Here is an 18,807-nt window from a genome sequence, read left to right on the forward strand (position 1 = left end):
TGTATCCATGGACTTTAAAGTCTTCAGGGAATGGCTACTTGCCACCTTTGACTGTATGGCTGTAGCCTCTAAGCTTGCACCAGCTTTATAAAGCACTGAACCTTCAACTGGCTAAAAGACACTACCTGGCAATCAGCATTTGATCCTGGATATGGGCCAAGAACTGTGGATGGTCCTTTCTTGCAATGTACAAACATTCCCCATGAAGGCAGAGGATTTTCAAGCAGTTCAGCATGTTAAAAAGAATATCTGGCTCTTCAAATCTTGCCATTTCCTGTGCCAAATTGAGAAACAAGAAATCAACAAAGCCCATGACATCCATCTTGAACTGCAAGCAGTGGTGGTAAGCATATAATGACACTTTTGTACTACCATTCTGAGGGGGGAAAGCAGAATCTCATCAGTGAAACACAATTGACAGCAGAACTAGCAAGAGAGGCTCAAAACTGAGTTAAGCCTCATGTACCAAAATGTTCTTTGACGCAATAGAGCTTATCAAGTTGATCAATCAATATGAACCTCAGACTTTATATAATCAATGCCCAGAATCCTGATTCAAAAGCAGTCCATAACAGATGGGAGTAGCCTTATCAAGTGTCCTCTATGCAAAATAACCAAATTCATAAAACCGCAACAAAATGATTAAATGTTACCTGCAATATTGTGTATATGAGTTTCAGTGTCACTGGTAGCTGCTGGTAACAGAATTTCCTCTCAGTGTCATTTTTGATGACAGCTAAAAGTAACACGCAAAGCATTACAAACATTTTGTTTGACAGGAGGGAAGTTTTAAACTCACAACTTCCAAATTTTTAATTCTGGGCCGATTCAGACAATCATATCCCTCTCATGTTTACTGCTACAACCTCATGATAACCTAGTCATCTGAAGCTTTGCGGCTTTCCATGCAAAGATCTTTTCATTATATGCACACAGGTCCTGCCTATGGGAGTAGATCTTGCACCTGATGAAATTATCACCACGTAAGTCAGTTTTGTGAATCAGCTGCACAGGATATACTAATGGAATATCATGTTTGTATTCCTTTAACATAGAAATCCCTGTATCAATGGACACCTTTCAACCCTAAGAAAGGAAACAGTTGCAAAGGGGCAGTTTAGACATCACACAAAACCATAGTTAAATATTGGTTTTGTGTGACATCCCCAAGCCTTGGCAGTGTGCACTGCCCCACTCCCTACCACTGGCATGAACCTCAGAAGAAATCTACTTCTGATTGTGGCTTAAAAAAAAAAAAAGGTCAGTCATGATGTCCAAACCAACCAATCTTGGTTTATTCTAGCCAATTTCCTTAAAATTGTAAATGAAGATCTGAAATCCACCTCAAACTTTGGGTTCAGATCTCAGTTTATTTCAAGGAAGTTGGTTAGAATAAACCAAGATTGGTCAGTTTGGATAACACAACTTAACTTGGTTTGTTTTCAATCACAGTTGAAAGTAGAATTCTTCTGAAGCTCAAGCAGGCATGAGAGGTAGAAATGCGCACCTCTGAAGCTCAGGCACTCCGCATGGAACCAAGATTTAATCATGGTTCTATATGACATCTGAACTGGCCCAAAGAATGTGAACCCCATTCTCAAAGATACTAAACAAACACTCACTTTAGTAAACATCATAAAATCTAGGCACATGTAAACACAACACACTTTCGAAATACGCTCAACCTCCAATCTACCTGTATTTTCCGTTGTCCCTGTGTGATTTCCTGGATTTTCTCCATGCTTTGGTGCCAATTTGCTCTCCTCTTCTGCTTCAGTTCCTATAATAAACTCAGGTCTAGAATACAGAAGACTGTCCTCAAGATTATCTGTAGGTTCCTTTAGAACACAACAAGTGAAATTAGTCTCTTGATATTATAATAATATCCCGCAAATATTTATTTATATTTTATGCTCACCATTCAATACAGTATTCTTAAAGTGGTTGACAATAATAGATTGAAATGACAATAAAAACAACTAAAACAGCATTTCTCAGTGACAGTGATCCAACAGGAGATTTGCAAAAATTGCCCCCCTATGTGATCAGCACTGTGGTACTCAGGAAGGACATGGACACATCTCATTTAACGTGCCCCAAAAAAGCCAATGTACAATCCATTAAACGTCTCAGAAAACAAATGCTATTTTAACCTTGTAGCTGAAAATGTTAAATTCAGCACCAAACATTCTTGATTAAAGTTATGAGATGTGTCCACACTGCTGGAAGTTTCCTGAGTACCACAGTGCTGATCACATAGGGGGGCAATTTTTGCAAATCTCCCCTTTCCCTAAAATGCCTTGTGCCCAGTGTTCCCTCTAACAGGGATTCCCAGATGTTGTTGACTACAACTCCCAGAATCCCCACCAGCAATGGCTTTTGCTTGGGGATTCTGGGAGTTGTAGTCAACAACATCTGGGAATCCCTGTTAGAGAGAGCACTGCTTGTGCCTCATGAATATATGCCCCAGATAGGGATGTGCACGAACAGCTTGGGTGGGGCAGGGGTTGGTTCCTTTTAAAAGCAGGTATGCAGGCTTCTCCACCACCCCACTTTTCCGGGTGCAGTGCTTTCTGTTCAAAAGGTCATACGCAGCTACAGCGCTGCTCCCAGCAGGCTGCGTGTGGCACCAGCACACACATGGCCGCCATGGTCAGCCTGGTGTTGCATGCATGGCGGCCATGTGCATGCTGACACCACACACAGGCTGTTGGAGCAGCGCTGCAGCCACGAATGGCCTTTTGAACCGTGAGCGCCGTACCAGGAAAAGCGGTGGGGTGGCAGAGGAGCAGGTACTGTTTCAAATACCAGGGCTTGAACCAGTTCAGCGCTTCCCTGAGGAGGTACCGAACCAGTTTGGGCACATCCCTAGCCTGAAAGGGCAGCACTTTCAGGGGAAGGGAAGATCAGTGAGGATTCTCCTCACACGCATACATGCTCAGCGCAGCTGGCCCACAGCCTTAGTCAGAATGTCAGCCACCTTCTTCTTAGGCAGCCCAGCCATCTCACCTCAGAAGGTGGAGGCACCCAGAATTGGGCCTCTATTAGTAATAACAAGACATACTCCTCTGGGACATTTACTATTGCTGCTGCTATTTAATTGTTGGTTTTTACATATTCCCAGGCTGAAGATTTGAAAATAAAACTGCTAATGTTATAATGCTTTTGAGATGTGGGTGTTGGAGGCGACTGTTGCGCATCCCACGGACAGCGAACATCACGATCAAGGAAGTTCTTGATCAAGTTAAACCAATAATATCGCTAGAAGCTAAGATTACTAAACAAAGACTGACATGTTTTGGTCAAGTCAGGCGAGCTGATTCACTCGAAAAGACAATCATGCTGGGAATGATCAGCGGAAGAAGGAGACAGGGACAGCCTTGTACTCGGTGACTGGATATTATTAAAAATGACTCTGGAACGACCATGGCGGAATTAAAGGAAGCTGTTCAAGTTAGGACGGCATGGAGTGCATTGATCCCTAGAGTGACTGAGAGTTGGATATGACTGAATGGATAGAAGAAGATATAATGCTCTTCTACAAAACTATGGCGCAGTCACACTTGGAGTACAGTGCATAGTTCTGGTCACCACATCTAAAGAAGGACATTGTAGAAGTGGAAAAGGTTCTACAAGCCAACAACAGCCAACAACCTGGATGGCTTTAAGAGGGGTTTGGATAGCTTCATAGAGGAGAGGTCTATCATCGGCTAATAGTTGGAGGGCTATAGGCCACCTCCATCCTCCAAGGCAGGATGCCTCGGAGTACCAGTTACAAGGGAGTAACAGCAGGCATGCCCTCAACTCCTGCCTGTAGGCTTTCAGCAGCATCTGGTGGGCCACTGTGTGAAACAGGATGCTGGACTAGATGGGCCTTGGGCCTGATCCAGCAGGGCTGTTCTTATGTTCTTAAAAGGTGCAGAAGAGGGCAACCAAGATGATCAGGGGCCTAGAGCACCTTCCTTTTGAAGCAAGATTGCAACACCTGGGGCTTTTTAGTTTAGGAAAAGGACTGTGGGGAGATATGATAGGGGTCTATAAAATCATGCATGGTGTGGAGAAAGTGGATAGGGAGAAATTCTTCTCCCTCTCACATAGCACCAGAACCAGGTTCTAGTTCAGGGGTCATCCCATGAAACTGATTGCCAGGAAATTTAGGACCAACAAACAGAAGTACTTTTTCACACAACACATAATTAACTTGTGGAATTCTCTGCCACAAGATATGGTGACAGTCAACAACCTTTAAGAGGGGTTTGGATAAGTTCATGGAGGAGAGGTCTGTCAATGACTACTACTCAGAAGGCTACAGGCCATCTCCTGCCTCAGAGGCAGGATGTCTCTGAATGCTAGTTGCAGGGAGTAACAGCAGGAGAGGGGGCATGCCCTCAACTCCTGCCTGTAGGCTTCCGGCAGCATCTGGTGGGCCACTGTGCGAAATAGGATGCTGGACTAGATGGTCCTTGGGCATGATCCAGCAGGGCTGTTCTTATGTTCTTAAGATGACTCATGAATATGAGGATACTCTGAAGATGCTGCAATGGCCTTTGGCTGCGGATTATGGGAGTTGTAGTCAACAGCATCCGGAAATCCCTGTTAACAGGGAACACTGATCATGAGGACATCTAACTTGGACCAAAAGACTTGTAAGCCATAAGCCACTGAGAATTACACCTTTGTACCAAGCTTAGTAATTGCAAAAGTAGTATCATTGTCAAGTACTTCAGAAAGATAAAACAACTGTTAAACAATCGACAATCATGCTTATCCACTGTCTGGCAGGGAGCGGGGAATGGCGGGGGGGGGCATTATGAATAATTTTATCTTCCCAAGAATTGCCTCTGAAGAAGAGGACTGCCTTGAAACACATAAGGCAACACTGAACCAATTTTACAAAAGTGTAATTATAAAAACATATTGAGCAAACCTATCAGCACCTTGGGAGTTCTTCCACCTTTTTTTCCCTTCAATTTGTTGGTGCTACATCTTTGTTCTCTCCCTCCCTCCTCTCTTGCTTTGGAGAATTAAATCAAGCTCCCTCCCACTCCCACTTCCTGACTGGTGCTATTAATAACTTCCTGATAGAGCTATGACTGTGCAATCCTGGCAACTACACTGGGGGGAGAGCTGCACATACAGCACCCATTTATTCACCTAGTCAAATGCAAGGTCACTGTGTTAAGGCTGGGAATTTGAGACTCTCCCAAGTGGCAGACAGCTGAACTACAGTAGCTTTGCCAGGCTTGGCGTTCTCAGACCCTGGACTGACATCACCCAGCCAGGCTACAAATTGGATCCTATCAGAACAGAAAAAAGCATAAAAGCTCCCTTTTTGGACTCGGGCTTTGCTCGGCCATGGTGCGGTATGTTTTCTGAACCTGGCTTTGGTTCTGATTTTTGACTTATCTTCTGCTCCTATTTCTTGTTTGTCTGCTCAGCTTGACTCCTGGCTTCAGCTCTGACTTCTGTCTCTTCTTCGGTTCCTGATTCCTGTTGTCTGCTTGGCTTTGACCCTTGGCTTTGATGCTGACTCCTAAATTGCTTCTTGACCTTGGTTACTGGACAATTCTCAGTGTTTCTCCTCTTCTGGGCCCAACTTCAGGACTGACACAGTCCCATTCTGGAAGAAGGCCCATTCTGTGCTTCTTTCCAGTTGTTGCTGAACAACAGACAGGCCTCTTGCCAACTTTGCTCTTCCAATCATGAGCCCTTGAAACGTTGCCCAAGCACTGAATTTCTATTTGACACATTATATAGCAGCATTTTGCATGCTTGCCACTGTGTGTACCTATGTATTTATTTATTTTTGCATTTATATCCTACTCTTCGGTGTACATGATTGTGCTTATCCTCACAACAAATCTGTGAAGTAGATTAGGCTGAAAGACAAGAGATTGGCTCAGAGTCACCCAGTGAATTTCATGACTGAACGGGTATTTGAATTCAGGTCTCCCCAGTCCTAGTCCAGCACTCAAACCACCATGGGAATATATAGATTCCTGCAGAGCTGATAGTACATTGATTGTATAAACATGCCCAATGAGTAACAAGGTCCCAAGACTTCAATGGATTCAAGCAATACATTATTTAGATGCTACATCAGGGCTGAGGGATACCCTTCAACTTCTTTACTTGCTTACCACTAGCCTGATTTCTTCTTTCGGAGCTAGTCTCTCCAGTAGTTCACAAGCCAGCTGATAGCACAAGATACTCGACTGACACAGATTGCATTCAATTGCCTTTTCATCTTTCTGGCAGGTATGAGAGCCACCCCAGGGGGCCTGGAACACATTGTTTATGATGGCAATAATGTCTTTGGAAATGCTGTTCTCTAAGCCCAAGGTAATGCCATCATCTTGTAATTCCATCTGAAAAACAAGTTTTAGGAGAATAATTCATTATTTGATACATAGGTTTTCAGCATAGTACAAGAGACCTATATGCTCACTACTTTGCATATAATAGAGCACTTACCATTGGAAATCATCCACGCATACTTCATTGTCTGAAGTGTCTCTCTGCCATTCCCCATCCACCCCACTGGATAATTAAGAAGAGCAGCCTAATCAAATACCCACATGTCTAAGCTGCAGAAAAGTGCTGAAAACAGTTGCTGATGTGTGAAATTAGAGATGTCAAAATGCCTCCCTCTCTCTCTTTTAATTAACAAACTTAACCCAGAAGAGGAGAATGAGCCTTTTTGTCAACATGCTGATAAGGCCAATTATAGATTAGCACTGCAACAGTAATTCTGACTTTTTATCACTAAGAATAACAGAAACGTGTAAAGCATAAATTCCGATTATTGTGAGTCCTAGTTCTGCCCCAGCTGAAATACCAGAATTCTTCTTTCGCATTGTCACCTGCTTCAAGATGAGGTCAAACATCAGGATGAAACAATTCAAATTCATCTCTTCATCATCACAGTCAAAGTCAATAGTCCTTCCTCCTCCTCCTCCTCCTCCTCCACTACCTCCTCCTCCTCCAGGGTGCCCAAAGTTCTTGAAAGGGCTGCGGAAGGGGCTACGCATGGGGCTGCGAAATGGACTCTGAAATGGACTGGGAAATGGACTCAGTGTGTTGTGCTGAACTCTACGTCCAGGATCAGAGGCAATGCTCACCTGAAGAAGCATAAATGTATTTAAAAAACAAGACCACAGAAGATCAGCTCAAGGCTCTTGCAGGGTGACTGCTATAAAATAAACAAGTGAATTTTGCAAGAGAAACATGGGCAGTACATTTACAGTAGGGTTGCTGATGCTAACTGACCAGGACTGCAACACTTCTCAAAGAAATTTTGCATATTCCTATTCCTGTGCCTCCCACAGCAGGCTACAGAGTGTTTCACTGGAGAGAAGTACCGTTGCCTCCTAGTGATCTAGCTACTATTAAGACTCAGGAGCAGAGACCATTACAAAAAAAGCTGGCAATGCTATTTCAACAATGTTTCCCAAAGACCCTATGTAAGCAAATCTAGCAAAAGGTTTAGAAACTTCTTGACTTGATCTGACAAAACATCCAAGAAATGTTCATGGGTAAAACGCAGAGAAAATTAGATGCACCTAAACCTATGAAAATGAAAGAGACTAATCCTAAGCACACTTACTTGCAAGTAAGGCCCTTTCCAACCCAGCTCTTTTCAGATGATGACCCAACAAAACATGAAGGCAGGTGGGCTGGAATTATATCTGCTGGCCCTGTTCCCAACCTCTGTGTGTTCAGCCAAACTTGTGCACAGAGCCATGTGTATGCAAACTGTATGTGTGCGTGCACTAGGGTTGCCATATTCTAGCTCTCCAAATCCGGGCACCCAAATTTGCATATTGTGTAAATTGTCTTGCAAATAATTTGCATTTTATGTAAATTAACAGATGCACTTTCCAGTTGACTTTTATTTGCTCTGGATATCTACCAACAATAGCTGAGGGAAGTATCTTTGCCTGACTATTTTCCTTGACATATTAACAGCAGCAATAAAAAAATGTACAGTTTTTCACATAAGGCTGCAATTCTGTACACACTTACTTGAGAGAAGATCTGATTGAAACCAACAATGCTTACTTCTAAGTAGGCATGCATAGAATGTACTGGCAAAGTCCTTAAACATTACAATGTACAGCCTGGTAGGCTGGCAGTGATTTACAGAAAAAGCAAGCTATCCTCTCAACTGCCTGATAGAGATCTCCTGCTGATTAAAAAAACAAAAACCCAAAGGCAACATTCCTCAAGGGATTACTGTACTTGTGAAACTCTCCCAGCTAGCCTCCTGCCTTAATCCAAGTCCAGTGACTGGAAGTTTTGATCCACAACTCCACTTCTATAAGGGCTAGAGCTTAGCTTTAAAAAAAAGAAGATGAAAGCTGAAATCTGGGGAATCCAGGTGGGCTAAGCAATCTGGGTGACTTGCTTAAAAACCAAACATTACCTGGAAAATCCGGGGAGATAGCAACACTAGCATGCACTGTCCAAGCAATTTGTATTCTGGATTTTTCCAAATATCAGGTTATGTTGGCAGATCAGGCTCTGTGCACAGGTTGTGATGAACACATTAAGGCTGGGGGCAGGGCTAGCAGCAGGGTTGCTCACTCTGCCTGAAACAATTGCTGGAGACCTTTTTCTAATCGTTTTCATAAGATCAAGCCATTCAAACCTCCTTTATTGCTTTCAATATTCAACAGTCACCTGGAGATGGATGTAGATTCCTGGTCAATGGAAGGCTGGCACCCCTAGCTAGCAGATGGGATTCCAGTCACCTTTTCTCCACATGGTCTTTCACCCAGGGTTATCTATCTATATATTTCTCCTAGGTGTGCCCGGGGAAAATGCGTCCCGGCAGCCCAGCTGATTGGCTGGGCTGTGGAGGCGCCTGATTGGCTGGCACACCCAGGAGGAAGAGAATTGGCTGGCCTGCGCTGGGGGGCCTGGCCTGGCAACCAGTGGTGGCCACAGACTCTAGCGAGCGAGAGAGGCGTGGGGGGGGAAAGGAAACAGAGCGAGCGAGAGAGGTGCTGTGGGGGGGACAGAGCGAGCAAGAGAGCTGTTGTGTGGGGGGAGAGACAGAGCGAGCAAGAGAGGCGCGGGGGGAGACAGAGCGAGCGAGAGAGGTGCTGTGTGGGGGAACAGAGCGAGCGAGAGAGCTGTTGTGTGGGGGGAGAGACAGAGCGAGCGAGAGAGGCGCTGGGGGGACAAAGCGAGCGAGAGAGGTGCGCGGGGGGAGAGACAGCGCGGGCGAGAGAGGCGCGCGGGGGGAGAGACAGCGCGGGCGAGAGAGGCGCGCGGGGAGAGAGACAGCGCGGGCGAGAGAGGCGCGCGGGGGAGAGACAGCGCGGGGGAGAGAGGCGTGCGGGGGAGAGACAGCGCGGGGGAGAGAGGCGTGCGGGGGAGAGACAGCGCGGGGGAGAGAGGCGCTGGGGGGGACAGAGCGAGCAAGAGAGCTGTTGTGTGGGGGGAGAGACAGAGCGAGCGAGAGAGGCGCAGAGGGGGAGAGACAGAACGAGCGAGAGAGGCGCGGGGGAGACAGAGCGAGCGAGACAGGCGCAGGGGGGGACAGAGCGAGCAAGAGAGCTGTTGTGTGGGGGGGGGGACAGAGCAAGTGAGAGAGCTGTGGGAGGACCAGCCAAACGAATTCTCCCAACTAAACCCAAAAAGGAAGTGAACTACCGCACAGATGCTCTGTGCGGGTTCAGCTAGTTGTAGTAAAAGGCTCAAGCCTCATTGAGTTCAACAGAGTATTTCCAAGCAGGTGCGTTTAGTATTACAGTATTAAATACTTAACTATGCACTCAAACTTCAGAGGAGTTCAGACACCACATTTTTACTCGGTTGCACCTGTTTAGTCAAAAGATGGGGAAAGAAAATTGCTAATAAATTACCCTTCGAGCCGCAAGATTTCCAGTTAGTTCGCTGGCTCTTGATTTCTTCTGATTTGCCAGCTCTTTCACAGAATTAACTCCATCAGAAAACATGCTGATTAGCAACTGCAAAGGAACCACAATGTCTAATTCAGATAACACCTGAAAAGAGACAAGGAGTGAGAGAGAGAAAGAAGTCGTCAGAGGCAAGGGCCTAACTACTATTAGGGAAGGGGAGGCAGCTGCCTGGGGGCCCCCATACCTCAAGGGCCCCCCCAAAGGCAAGTCACATGACTATATATTGTGAAGTGTGTGTATCAGCGAGGGGCCCATTTTAAAATTTTGTCTCTGGGCCCACTCCAGCCTTGTTACGCCCCTGGTCAGAGCCATTTGAACAATTATGCTATTTACACACAATAAAGGGCCAAATTATCATCATATACTATTTGGCTCTTACATAGTGCTTTTTCTGTGTTTAAAGTGTTTCACATACATTATATGAGTAATCTTTACACCAAGCCTGTAAGATATGCCATTTTATTTTATTTATTGCATTTACATCCTGTCTTTCTTCCATGGTAAAACTTAAAATAATAGAATAGAATGTTGGAAGGGAGGAGAGCTGGTATTGTGGTAGCAAGCATGAATTGTCCCCTTTGCTAAGCAAGGTCTACCCTGGTTTTCATTTGAATGGGAGACTACATGTGTGAGCACTGTAAAATATTCCCCTTAGGGGAAGGGGCCACTCTGCGAAGAGCATCTGCTTGCTTGCATGCAGAAGGTTCCAAGTTCCCTCCTTGGCAAATCCAAGATAGGGCTGAGAGACACTCCTGCCTGTAACCTGTAACCTGTAGAGCTGCCAGTCTGTGTGGACAATACTGAGCTAGATAGACCAATGGTCTGACTCAGTATATGGCAGCTGCCTATGTTCCTAACCTTGGAGGTCTTCTAGTCCAACCCCCTTTTCAGTGAAGGAATAGAATAATATAGTGTCAGAACCCGAGGTGGTGTACATAATAATCACAGGTAGCCAGCCAACTAGGCACTGACCAGCCCTAGACCTGCTTAGCTTCAGCAAGACTGCCATATCAGACCATCTCCAGAGACTGTATGTATGTATGTATGTATGAATAATATTTTAATACTGCCTGATATGTACATCTCTGGGCGCTGATATGTATTATTCCCATAATATAGACTGAGGAATGGGAACTGGGCTGAAGGATAGCGGCTTGTCTAAAAGCACCTTTTGAGCTTCCAGTTGTTGAGATCTGAAAGAGGTATTTCCTGGCCCATAGCTCACACACTTAGCCTACAACAAGCTTCTGCCCCCCAAAACAGCAGTGGATTTGCAGTCACCTAATCCCTGCGTGTGAAGGTGGACCTTAATACCAGTTAGTACTGACAGTATCTAAAAACCTCATAAGTTAAATATTAACCAGCCGGATTAGCAAGTGTTATAATCCTGTTGATGCATAGATATATACACGGTCAATTATGTCTGGAGAATGTCACGCCTTCAATGCTAAAATGTGCATCCCTATGATGACCTAATCATAGATTTAAGTGTATACTCACATGAAGCCAGAGTAAAGCTTGCTCTTGTACTGAGGAAGGATATCCCGTGAACCGACAGCTTATGAAGCCAAACATCTCCTCCATGGAAAAGGGGAGTGGGCACAGCTCAATGTCAAACATTTTGCTGCAATGCACAAAGACAAAAGTTAGAGCAGCAAGTTTATTTCAGGAGTGTCCTGCAGTACAGAATTATGTACATGAAAAGCCATCATAAAATCTTATCACAAGAATTCATTTCTAATTCTAATCACTGGCATTTAAATTTAAATCCTAAAAGGATATTCTATGCTGTTAAAAATAATCAAATTTTGCACCAAGGCAAGCTGAATTTAGAAATCTATATACAATATACAAATTATGTATGTTTTATTCATATAATATAGTATTTGGGCATTTTATTATGTCAGTTTTAATTATGTAATTAATTATTATTTAATTACAAAAGACATGATCTTTTGTAGACAGAACACATGAAGATGCTTTCATCAGATGCATGAATTAGACAATGCAGGCACTGGATACATAAATGAGGCCTCAGGATTTCCACTTTATATGATTGAATTCAGCTGGTTCCATGGGGATAAATTCCAAAAGAATCACTGTATTAGTGGGCTATAGCAAAAACAACAAAAGGTGTATATAGCATCTGAAAGTCTAGAATATATATGCCATGCATTGGACAATAAAAGTGACAAGTACATGCATGCATGTGAGTGTGTGTGTATACACACAAAAATAACAGAGTCATCCTTGTCACTTTTTAGAATTTCATGTTGTTTTTGCTATACAAAATTAACAAAGCTAGTCTGCAGGAATTATATATTTTTATAAACCAAGGGATTTTTAAAATGGGATTTTATGCTTTCTTAATCCTGTATTTTATTGGCAAACGATCTGGAGCTCTTGATGTTAAAACAAAGCTAAATTAAGACCTTATCTACACATGACACAGAATGAGCTGGTAGACTGTGTTGGTAAAATTATGAATTGTACCAATTCTGAAAACAGAGAGACATCTTTTTGAATATTACTCCATATAAAAAGCTCCCTGCAAGTAGATGGCTAGCACTTCATGCAGAGAGCTACACTAAACCTCTCTCTAAGAAAATTTATTATATGGAGAACTATTCAGAAATGTTAAATCCCCACTGCAGTCTTAAATGGAGCAGATAGGATTTTTACCCAGTCATTCTACAGAAATCAGATCAGTTCAAAATGTGTGGCCCACTGCCCTTTCAAATGACTAGCTCATGAGTCAGTCACCACATAATAGAGTGGTGCTACCTAGACTGGTGAAGGTCTTGATAGATCAGATATAGCTCATGTCCCTGTTCTAAAGAATTCAATTCAAATTTCAAACAGCATCCAGAAGCCTTTGGGGTGTGGGTTTCCCACTTGGACTTGGTCACACGGGTGGGTGGTGGAGCTGGGGCAGGGGGAGAGATGAAAATCTAAGCCAGTTCTGACACTTATTGAAAAGGCAAAGATCATTTTCACTCAGTGACTGACACCCTGCATCAGGCAATGCTGGTGTTTCCAACCCACTGAGGCTATTGAGCACATAGAAGACAGCCCCAGCAGTGTTGCACAAGAGCACATTTGCACAACTACTAAAAGCAGCACGCTTGCACTTGTGCAGCACTACCATTGGAAGCAATGGAAGTTGCATTGCACAAGTGCCTACACATGGTTTCAAGCAGTTGTGCAAGTGCTTGTGCAGCAGCACCGGTGGGCCAGAAATGCCAGTGTTGCCTTGCCCAGTGTGTCAGCCACTGTTGTGATAAACTACTCCCAGTCCCAAAACAAGTGAGTTTTAAAGGTACCGGCTGATATAATGAGGAAAATTACTCAAAGCAGCCCCATTGAAATTAAAAGGACAAGTTAGGCAATGCCTAACATCAATGGGACTAATTAATTTTAATTTCAAGTGGACTATTTTGAGTAGCTTTCCTCATCATGTCAGCCAGTGTATTCATTCTTGGATGTTCCATTTACAAAAGTCATATTTTAGAGGTGGTTCAAAGATGCCACTACCAGATTTCTCCCTGAAATTTGACTCCTATTTGGAGGCCTTCAACAAAAGCTCAGCAAGCTGAAAAGTCCACTCCACCTACCTTAATACTTCCCTGAACTCCTTCAGCTGATTGTCTGGTACTTCAGTTCTGATGGCTTCCAGCCACTCCGGCATTATACAGTCCCAAACAGGTTGGTTTATTACATTGTATGGAATCAAGCACAAGATTCGATTCAGACCCTCCTTTAATTGTGTCACGGTGCTACAGGACTTGTCCCAGTATCCGCCCACCTGAAGGTATTTCCAAGGAAAGGCTTAATTATTCATTCTTCCAAAACAGCCCTACATCTGTATGGCACCAGCAGTCATAAGATATTAATAAATAGTCAACAGTACATTCCCCCACCCACCCACATATCTCAAGAACAGCTTAAATGCTGCAATTCGCACACGGTTGGTAGCTTCCAATATTTGTGTGTCCCATTTTTAATATAACTAGTGCATATAGGAAGTACTGCCAGAGGAAATGTGGTATATATGCTTACCCTTGCAAACTCCATTGGTTTAGGAAGGAGGCACATCACCATGACATCAAACCGAACATCACACACCGTCTTCAGCCACTTGGTGACAAACTGCGGTTTGAGTTTCTCAACCAGGCTGCCAACTTCATCATCCATCATGTATGCTGTGGAATGGAACCACTGGAAGACCATGCTGACAAGTCGAGCCAAGCTCTCTGTGGGGGTGTTCTCACTAGGGGTGCAGAGGCTTACCTGGAAAACATGGTTTGTTCGGATTTTAGAATCAGTGGGCAGCATCTAGACTAAATTACTCCTGAAGTCATTCTACTGAAATTAAGTAGTCATATAGAGTAACTTCTGAGTAGTACTATTAGTAGTAGTAGTACTATTAATGAGTAGTATTAGTGGTACTATTAGTAGTACTGAGTAGTACTATTAGTAGTACTGAGTAGTACTAGTATTAGTAGTACTATTAGTAGTACTGAGTAGTATTAGTAGTACTATTAATAGAACTGAGTAGTACTATTAAGTAACAGTCCGGATGCTGCTTAGTTTTTGATTTTTGGTTTTTGCATAATGGTAATGGGGGGAAGGAGCATGTTATGAGTACGGCTGAGGCTACCTTGAGAACTGGCCATGAGTGGAGATCATGAAAAAGCAATATATTTGGGGAGGTATACAAATATAATAAATAAATAAAGTGATATAAATCTTGGATGCTCTCATAAGTTTACTCTCCTTAAGGAACATAGGCTAAAGAAGAAAGGGGGGGGAGTGCCCATCCCATCTTCACTTTTTGTCCTAGGGCCCACTCTAACTTTGCTACACCCTGGACTACTAGATGATCAACTTACTGTGTGGATACTGTGTAGTTTGTAGGGGTTAAATGCTATGAAATGGTGTGACAAAATATGCTGCAGGAGGTGCACAGCAAGTCACATAACACATGCTTTGCTTGTATAAAGTGATAAGTTTAATGTCTGGTAAGTACTGGCACTGGGGGGAAATGACTTGATTAGCAAGCCAAAGGTTGCTGGTTTGAATCCCTGCTGGTATGCTTCCCAGACAATGTTTCCCAGACTATGGGAAACACCTATATCGGGCAGCAGCGATATAGAAAGATGCTGAAAGGCATCATCTTCATACTGCATGGGAGATGGCAATGATAAACCCCTCCTGTGTTCTACCAAAGACAACTACAGGGCTTTGTGATCGCCAGGAGTAGACACCGACTCGAAGGCACACTTTACTTTACTTATCTCTGGTCAAAGGACACAGCCCCAAATGCATTGCTTCTGATTAGAAGGAAGTATAAGGTTTGCCTGTCTGTTGAGGCCCACATTTTTTCTAAATTCCTCAGACTAGAGGATAAATTCTCTTCATTGTAATGATGTTATACTGGATGTGTATCTCTAAATCTATTCAGTCCTATTTCCAGCTAAAAGTAGGTCTTGCAAAAACATGTATTTACACTAATTGCTTGCCTCTGATCAACAGCAACAAAATGAAATGAAATATCTCCTGTGGATATTAGGAAAGCCATTAGATCTCACTTTTTGAAAAAAACAGGTTGCTTACCTGTAACAGGTGATCTGGTAGTGATCCGTTGAGTCCATAAGTAAATGGGTTCTGCGCCTGCGCAGGCACCTCTCGGGCCGACTAGGTAGCTCCTCGCGACGCCCAACCGCCCACTTGCACGTGCTGCTGCCTGCTATCTATATAGAGCGGTTGGGCGTTTTCCGTTAGTTCTCTGTGCAGACCGCCTCTTCCGTGCAACCTGCCATCAGATGTTACTCCACTCTTCTGCAGCGGGGTTGGTTCTGGGCGGGTCTTATGGACTCAACGGATCACTACCAGATCACCTGTTACAGGTAAGCAACCTGTTTATCTGGATCGTGATCCGTTGAGCCCATAAGTAAATGGGTGAGTAGTAAGCTAGACCCCCATGGTGGTGGGTGCAGAAGGTCGCCCGCTAAGGCAACACCCTCTTCAAGACAGCTCGCCCATACTCCGCCTGGCGCGCCATGCGCAAGTCCACTGCATAGTGTTTAATAAAAGGCTGCTGGGATGACCACGTAGCAGCCAAGCAGATGTCGTCCATCTTAATGCCTGAAAGGTGAGCAGCAGAAGCTGAGTATGCTCTAGTAGAGTGCGCCCGTATAGTTTTGGGCGGTGCCACCCCCTGCAGCTTATATGTCAGCAGGATGAGTTCTACCAACCAGTGTGCTAAACGCTGCCGAGACACTGCCTGCCCCTTAAACTTTCCTTTATAGGCCACAAATAATTTATTTGTCTTTCTATACTGTCTAGTCACTTTCATATAGAACAATAAGGACCTACGCACATCTAACGCGTGCAGTGCCTTCTCTAGAGCCGTATGTGGGTCCTTAAAAAAAGTTGGTAGGACTATTTCTTGATTTAAATGGAAGTCCGTAACTATCTTTGTTCGGAAGCTTGGGTCTAGTCTCATCACAACTTTATGTGGGTAGAATTGGGTATAAGGCTTATCCACTCTCAAAGCCGTCAATTCACCCACCCTTTTGGCCGTGGTTATAGCTATCAGAAAAGCAGTTTTAAGCGTTAACAATCTAAGGCTAGTACAATGTAGTGGTTCAAAAGGTCCCTCCATCAATGCAGATAGAACCAACGATAGACTCCACTGCTCTAAAGGTTTGCGTAACGGAGGATACAGATTATTTAGTCCCTTCATGAACCGTTTGCATTCAGGATGGGTAAACACCGTTTTCCCATCCCAACCAGGAAGTTTTGAAGACAGTGCCGCCAGATGCACCTTCAGCGAAACGTTTGCAAGGCCTTTTACCTTCAGACTTGTCAGATAAAGCAAAACCTGACGCACTGATGCACGGCGTGCAACAAACTTATTTGCCCTTGCAAACATTACAAATCTTTTCCATTTACAGAAGTAGCTGCGTCTCGTTGATTTCCGCCTACTGTTTAACAGGATGGATTTCAAAAGGTTATTCTCCATGCTGTCAGCCTTAGTGTCTGGATTTCTGGGTGCAGTACCATGCCTCCCGATCTCTGGAGAAGATCTGGCACTGGTGGAAGACGGAAATGGTTCCCTCTGCATATGCGGAGCAGCAGAGCAAACCAAGCCTGACGTGGCCACCAAGGGGCTATTAGAATGCAGTTTGACCTGTCCCTCAAGATCTGTGCTAACACCCGATTGAGGAGTGGCATTGGTGGAAACAGGTAAAGTAGCCCCTTGCTCCAATTGTACTGAAATGCGTCTCCTAGAGACCCTACACCCACTCCCGCACGAGAGCAGTATCTCCTGCATTTCCTGTTCTCCTCCGTGGCAAACACATCCACAGATGGTGTCCCCCAGCGGTCGAAAACTTGTCTGACACACTCCTGTCTGATTTCCCACTCGTGTCTCTGGCTGGTTTGAGTGCTTCGACTCAAAGCATCCGCTAGTTGGTTGTCTATGCCTCGAATGTGTATCGCCATCGGATAAATGGCATGCATGATGCACCATTCCCACAATTTTCTCGACAAGGTGCAAAGCGTCGGTGAAACCGTCCCCCCTTGTTTGTTCAGGTAGGCTATAGCTGTAGTGTTGTCCAGGTGGACCTGCACAACAGAGCCTCGCAGTTGAGGTTCGAAGGCTTTTAGAGCCAAAAACACAGCCAACAGTTCCAGGTAGTTGATGTGCCTCTGGGCTTGTTGAGGTGTCCACTGTCCCTGAACGCAATCGGGGCCGCAGTGCGCTCCCCACCCCAGCAGCGAAGCATCGGTCGTGACCCACGCTGTTGGAAGCAGAGGACGGAAAGGTACCCCCCCTAAGAGGTTTCCCTCGATTAACCACCATTGTAGGGAAACTAGTACCTTCCTGGAAAGGTGCAGTAGCATGTTCTGGCTGTCTATATTGGGTCGGAAATGGTCCAGGTAGCAACGCTGCAGGGGCCTCAACCGAAGCCTTGTGTAACGAACAGTTGTGTTGCACGAGGCCATCAAGCCTAAAAGTCTCTGTACCTTTCTTGCTCTTTGAACGGGATTGGCCAGGAATTGTTCCACCAGAGACTTTATCTGAATGTATCTGTCGCGTGGTAGGAATGCTCGACGTTGCTCCAAGTCCAAAACAGCACCTATGAAGCTCAGCTGCTTCCTGGGAATTAAATTTGTCTTTTTCCAATTTACGTTGAGACCTAAGTCCTGGAGAAGTTCGAGCATCACTTGTATCTGTGTCTCCAGTAGTTTCCTGTCTTTGCCCACCAGGAGCCAATCGTCTAGATATGGATAGATCACCAGGCCCTGAGTTCGAAGGTGCGCAATTATTACTGCTACTACTTTGGTGAAAACTCTCGGAGCAGTTGACAATCCGAAAGGTAGAACCGTGTACTGATATACTACTTCCCCCACAGTAAATCGAAGGTACTTTCTGTGGTCTTCCTGGATGCCCACATGGAAATATGCGTCCTTCAAATCTAACGTTGCCGCCCACTCCTCCTGATCTAGGAAGGGTAGAATCTCCTGCAACGTTGTCATCCTGAACTTTCGGGCCCAGACAAAGTTGTTCAGTCTCCTCAAGTCCATGATCGCCCGGATTCCGCCATCCCTCTTGGGAATTTGAAAGTAGCGGGAGTAGAACCCGGACAACCTTCTCGCCCACTGCACTGGAACAATTGCACCTTTGTCCAACAATACCTGTATCTCCTCCTCGAGTACTGAGGTCGACCTTGTGAAACGTAGGCCAGAGAACGGTGGAAGAGTGATGAACTCTATTGCATAACCCGTCTCCACAATCCTCAACACCCACTGATCTGATGTTATGTTGTGCCATGCTAAAGCATGGCTTGCCAGTCTGATGGTTGAGTTG

At 44.6% G+C, this 18,807-nt stretch overlaps 1 protein-coding gene across 7 annotated transcripts in view; it reads right to left on the reverse strand.

Moving 5' to 3' along the window:
- Positions 1-18,807, reverse strand: part of UNC79 (unc-79 homolog, NALCN channel complex subunit) — a 204,072-nt gene that overhangs the window by 122,058 nt on the left and 63,207 nt on the right. For all 7 annotated transcript variants that reach the window (XM_053245847.1, XM_053245854.1, XM_053245821.1 and 4 more), the window contains 9 exons: positions 13,989-14,219; positions 13,544-13,734; positions 11,430-11,553; positions 9,873-10,013; positions 6,864-7,121; positions 6,141-6,368; positions 1,697-1,838; positions 654-736; positions 126-274 (listed from right to left, as the gene is read on the reverse strand). In XM_053245847.1, the coding sequence (XP_053101822.1) occupies positions 126-274; positions 654-736; positions 1,697-1,838; positions 6,141-6,368; positions 6,864-7,121; positions 9,873-10,013; positions 11,430-11,553; positions 13,544-13,734; positions 13,989-14,219 (1,547 nt within the window). The remainder of the gene's footprint in view (positions 1-125; positions 275-653; positions 737-1,696; positions 1,839-6,140; positions 6,369-6,863; positions 7,122-9,872; positions 10,014-11,429; positions 11,554-13,543; positions 13,735-13,988; positions 14,220-18,807) is intronic.

The sequence above is a fragment of the Hemicordylus capensis genome, chromosome 1 (genome assembly GCF_027244095.1).
Source record: "Hemicordylus capensis ecotype Gifberg chromosome 1, rHemCap1.1.pri, whole genome shotgun sequence".
NCBI lineage: Eukaryota > Metazoa > Chordata > Lepidosauria > Squamata > Cordylidae > Hemicordylus > Hemicordylus capensis.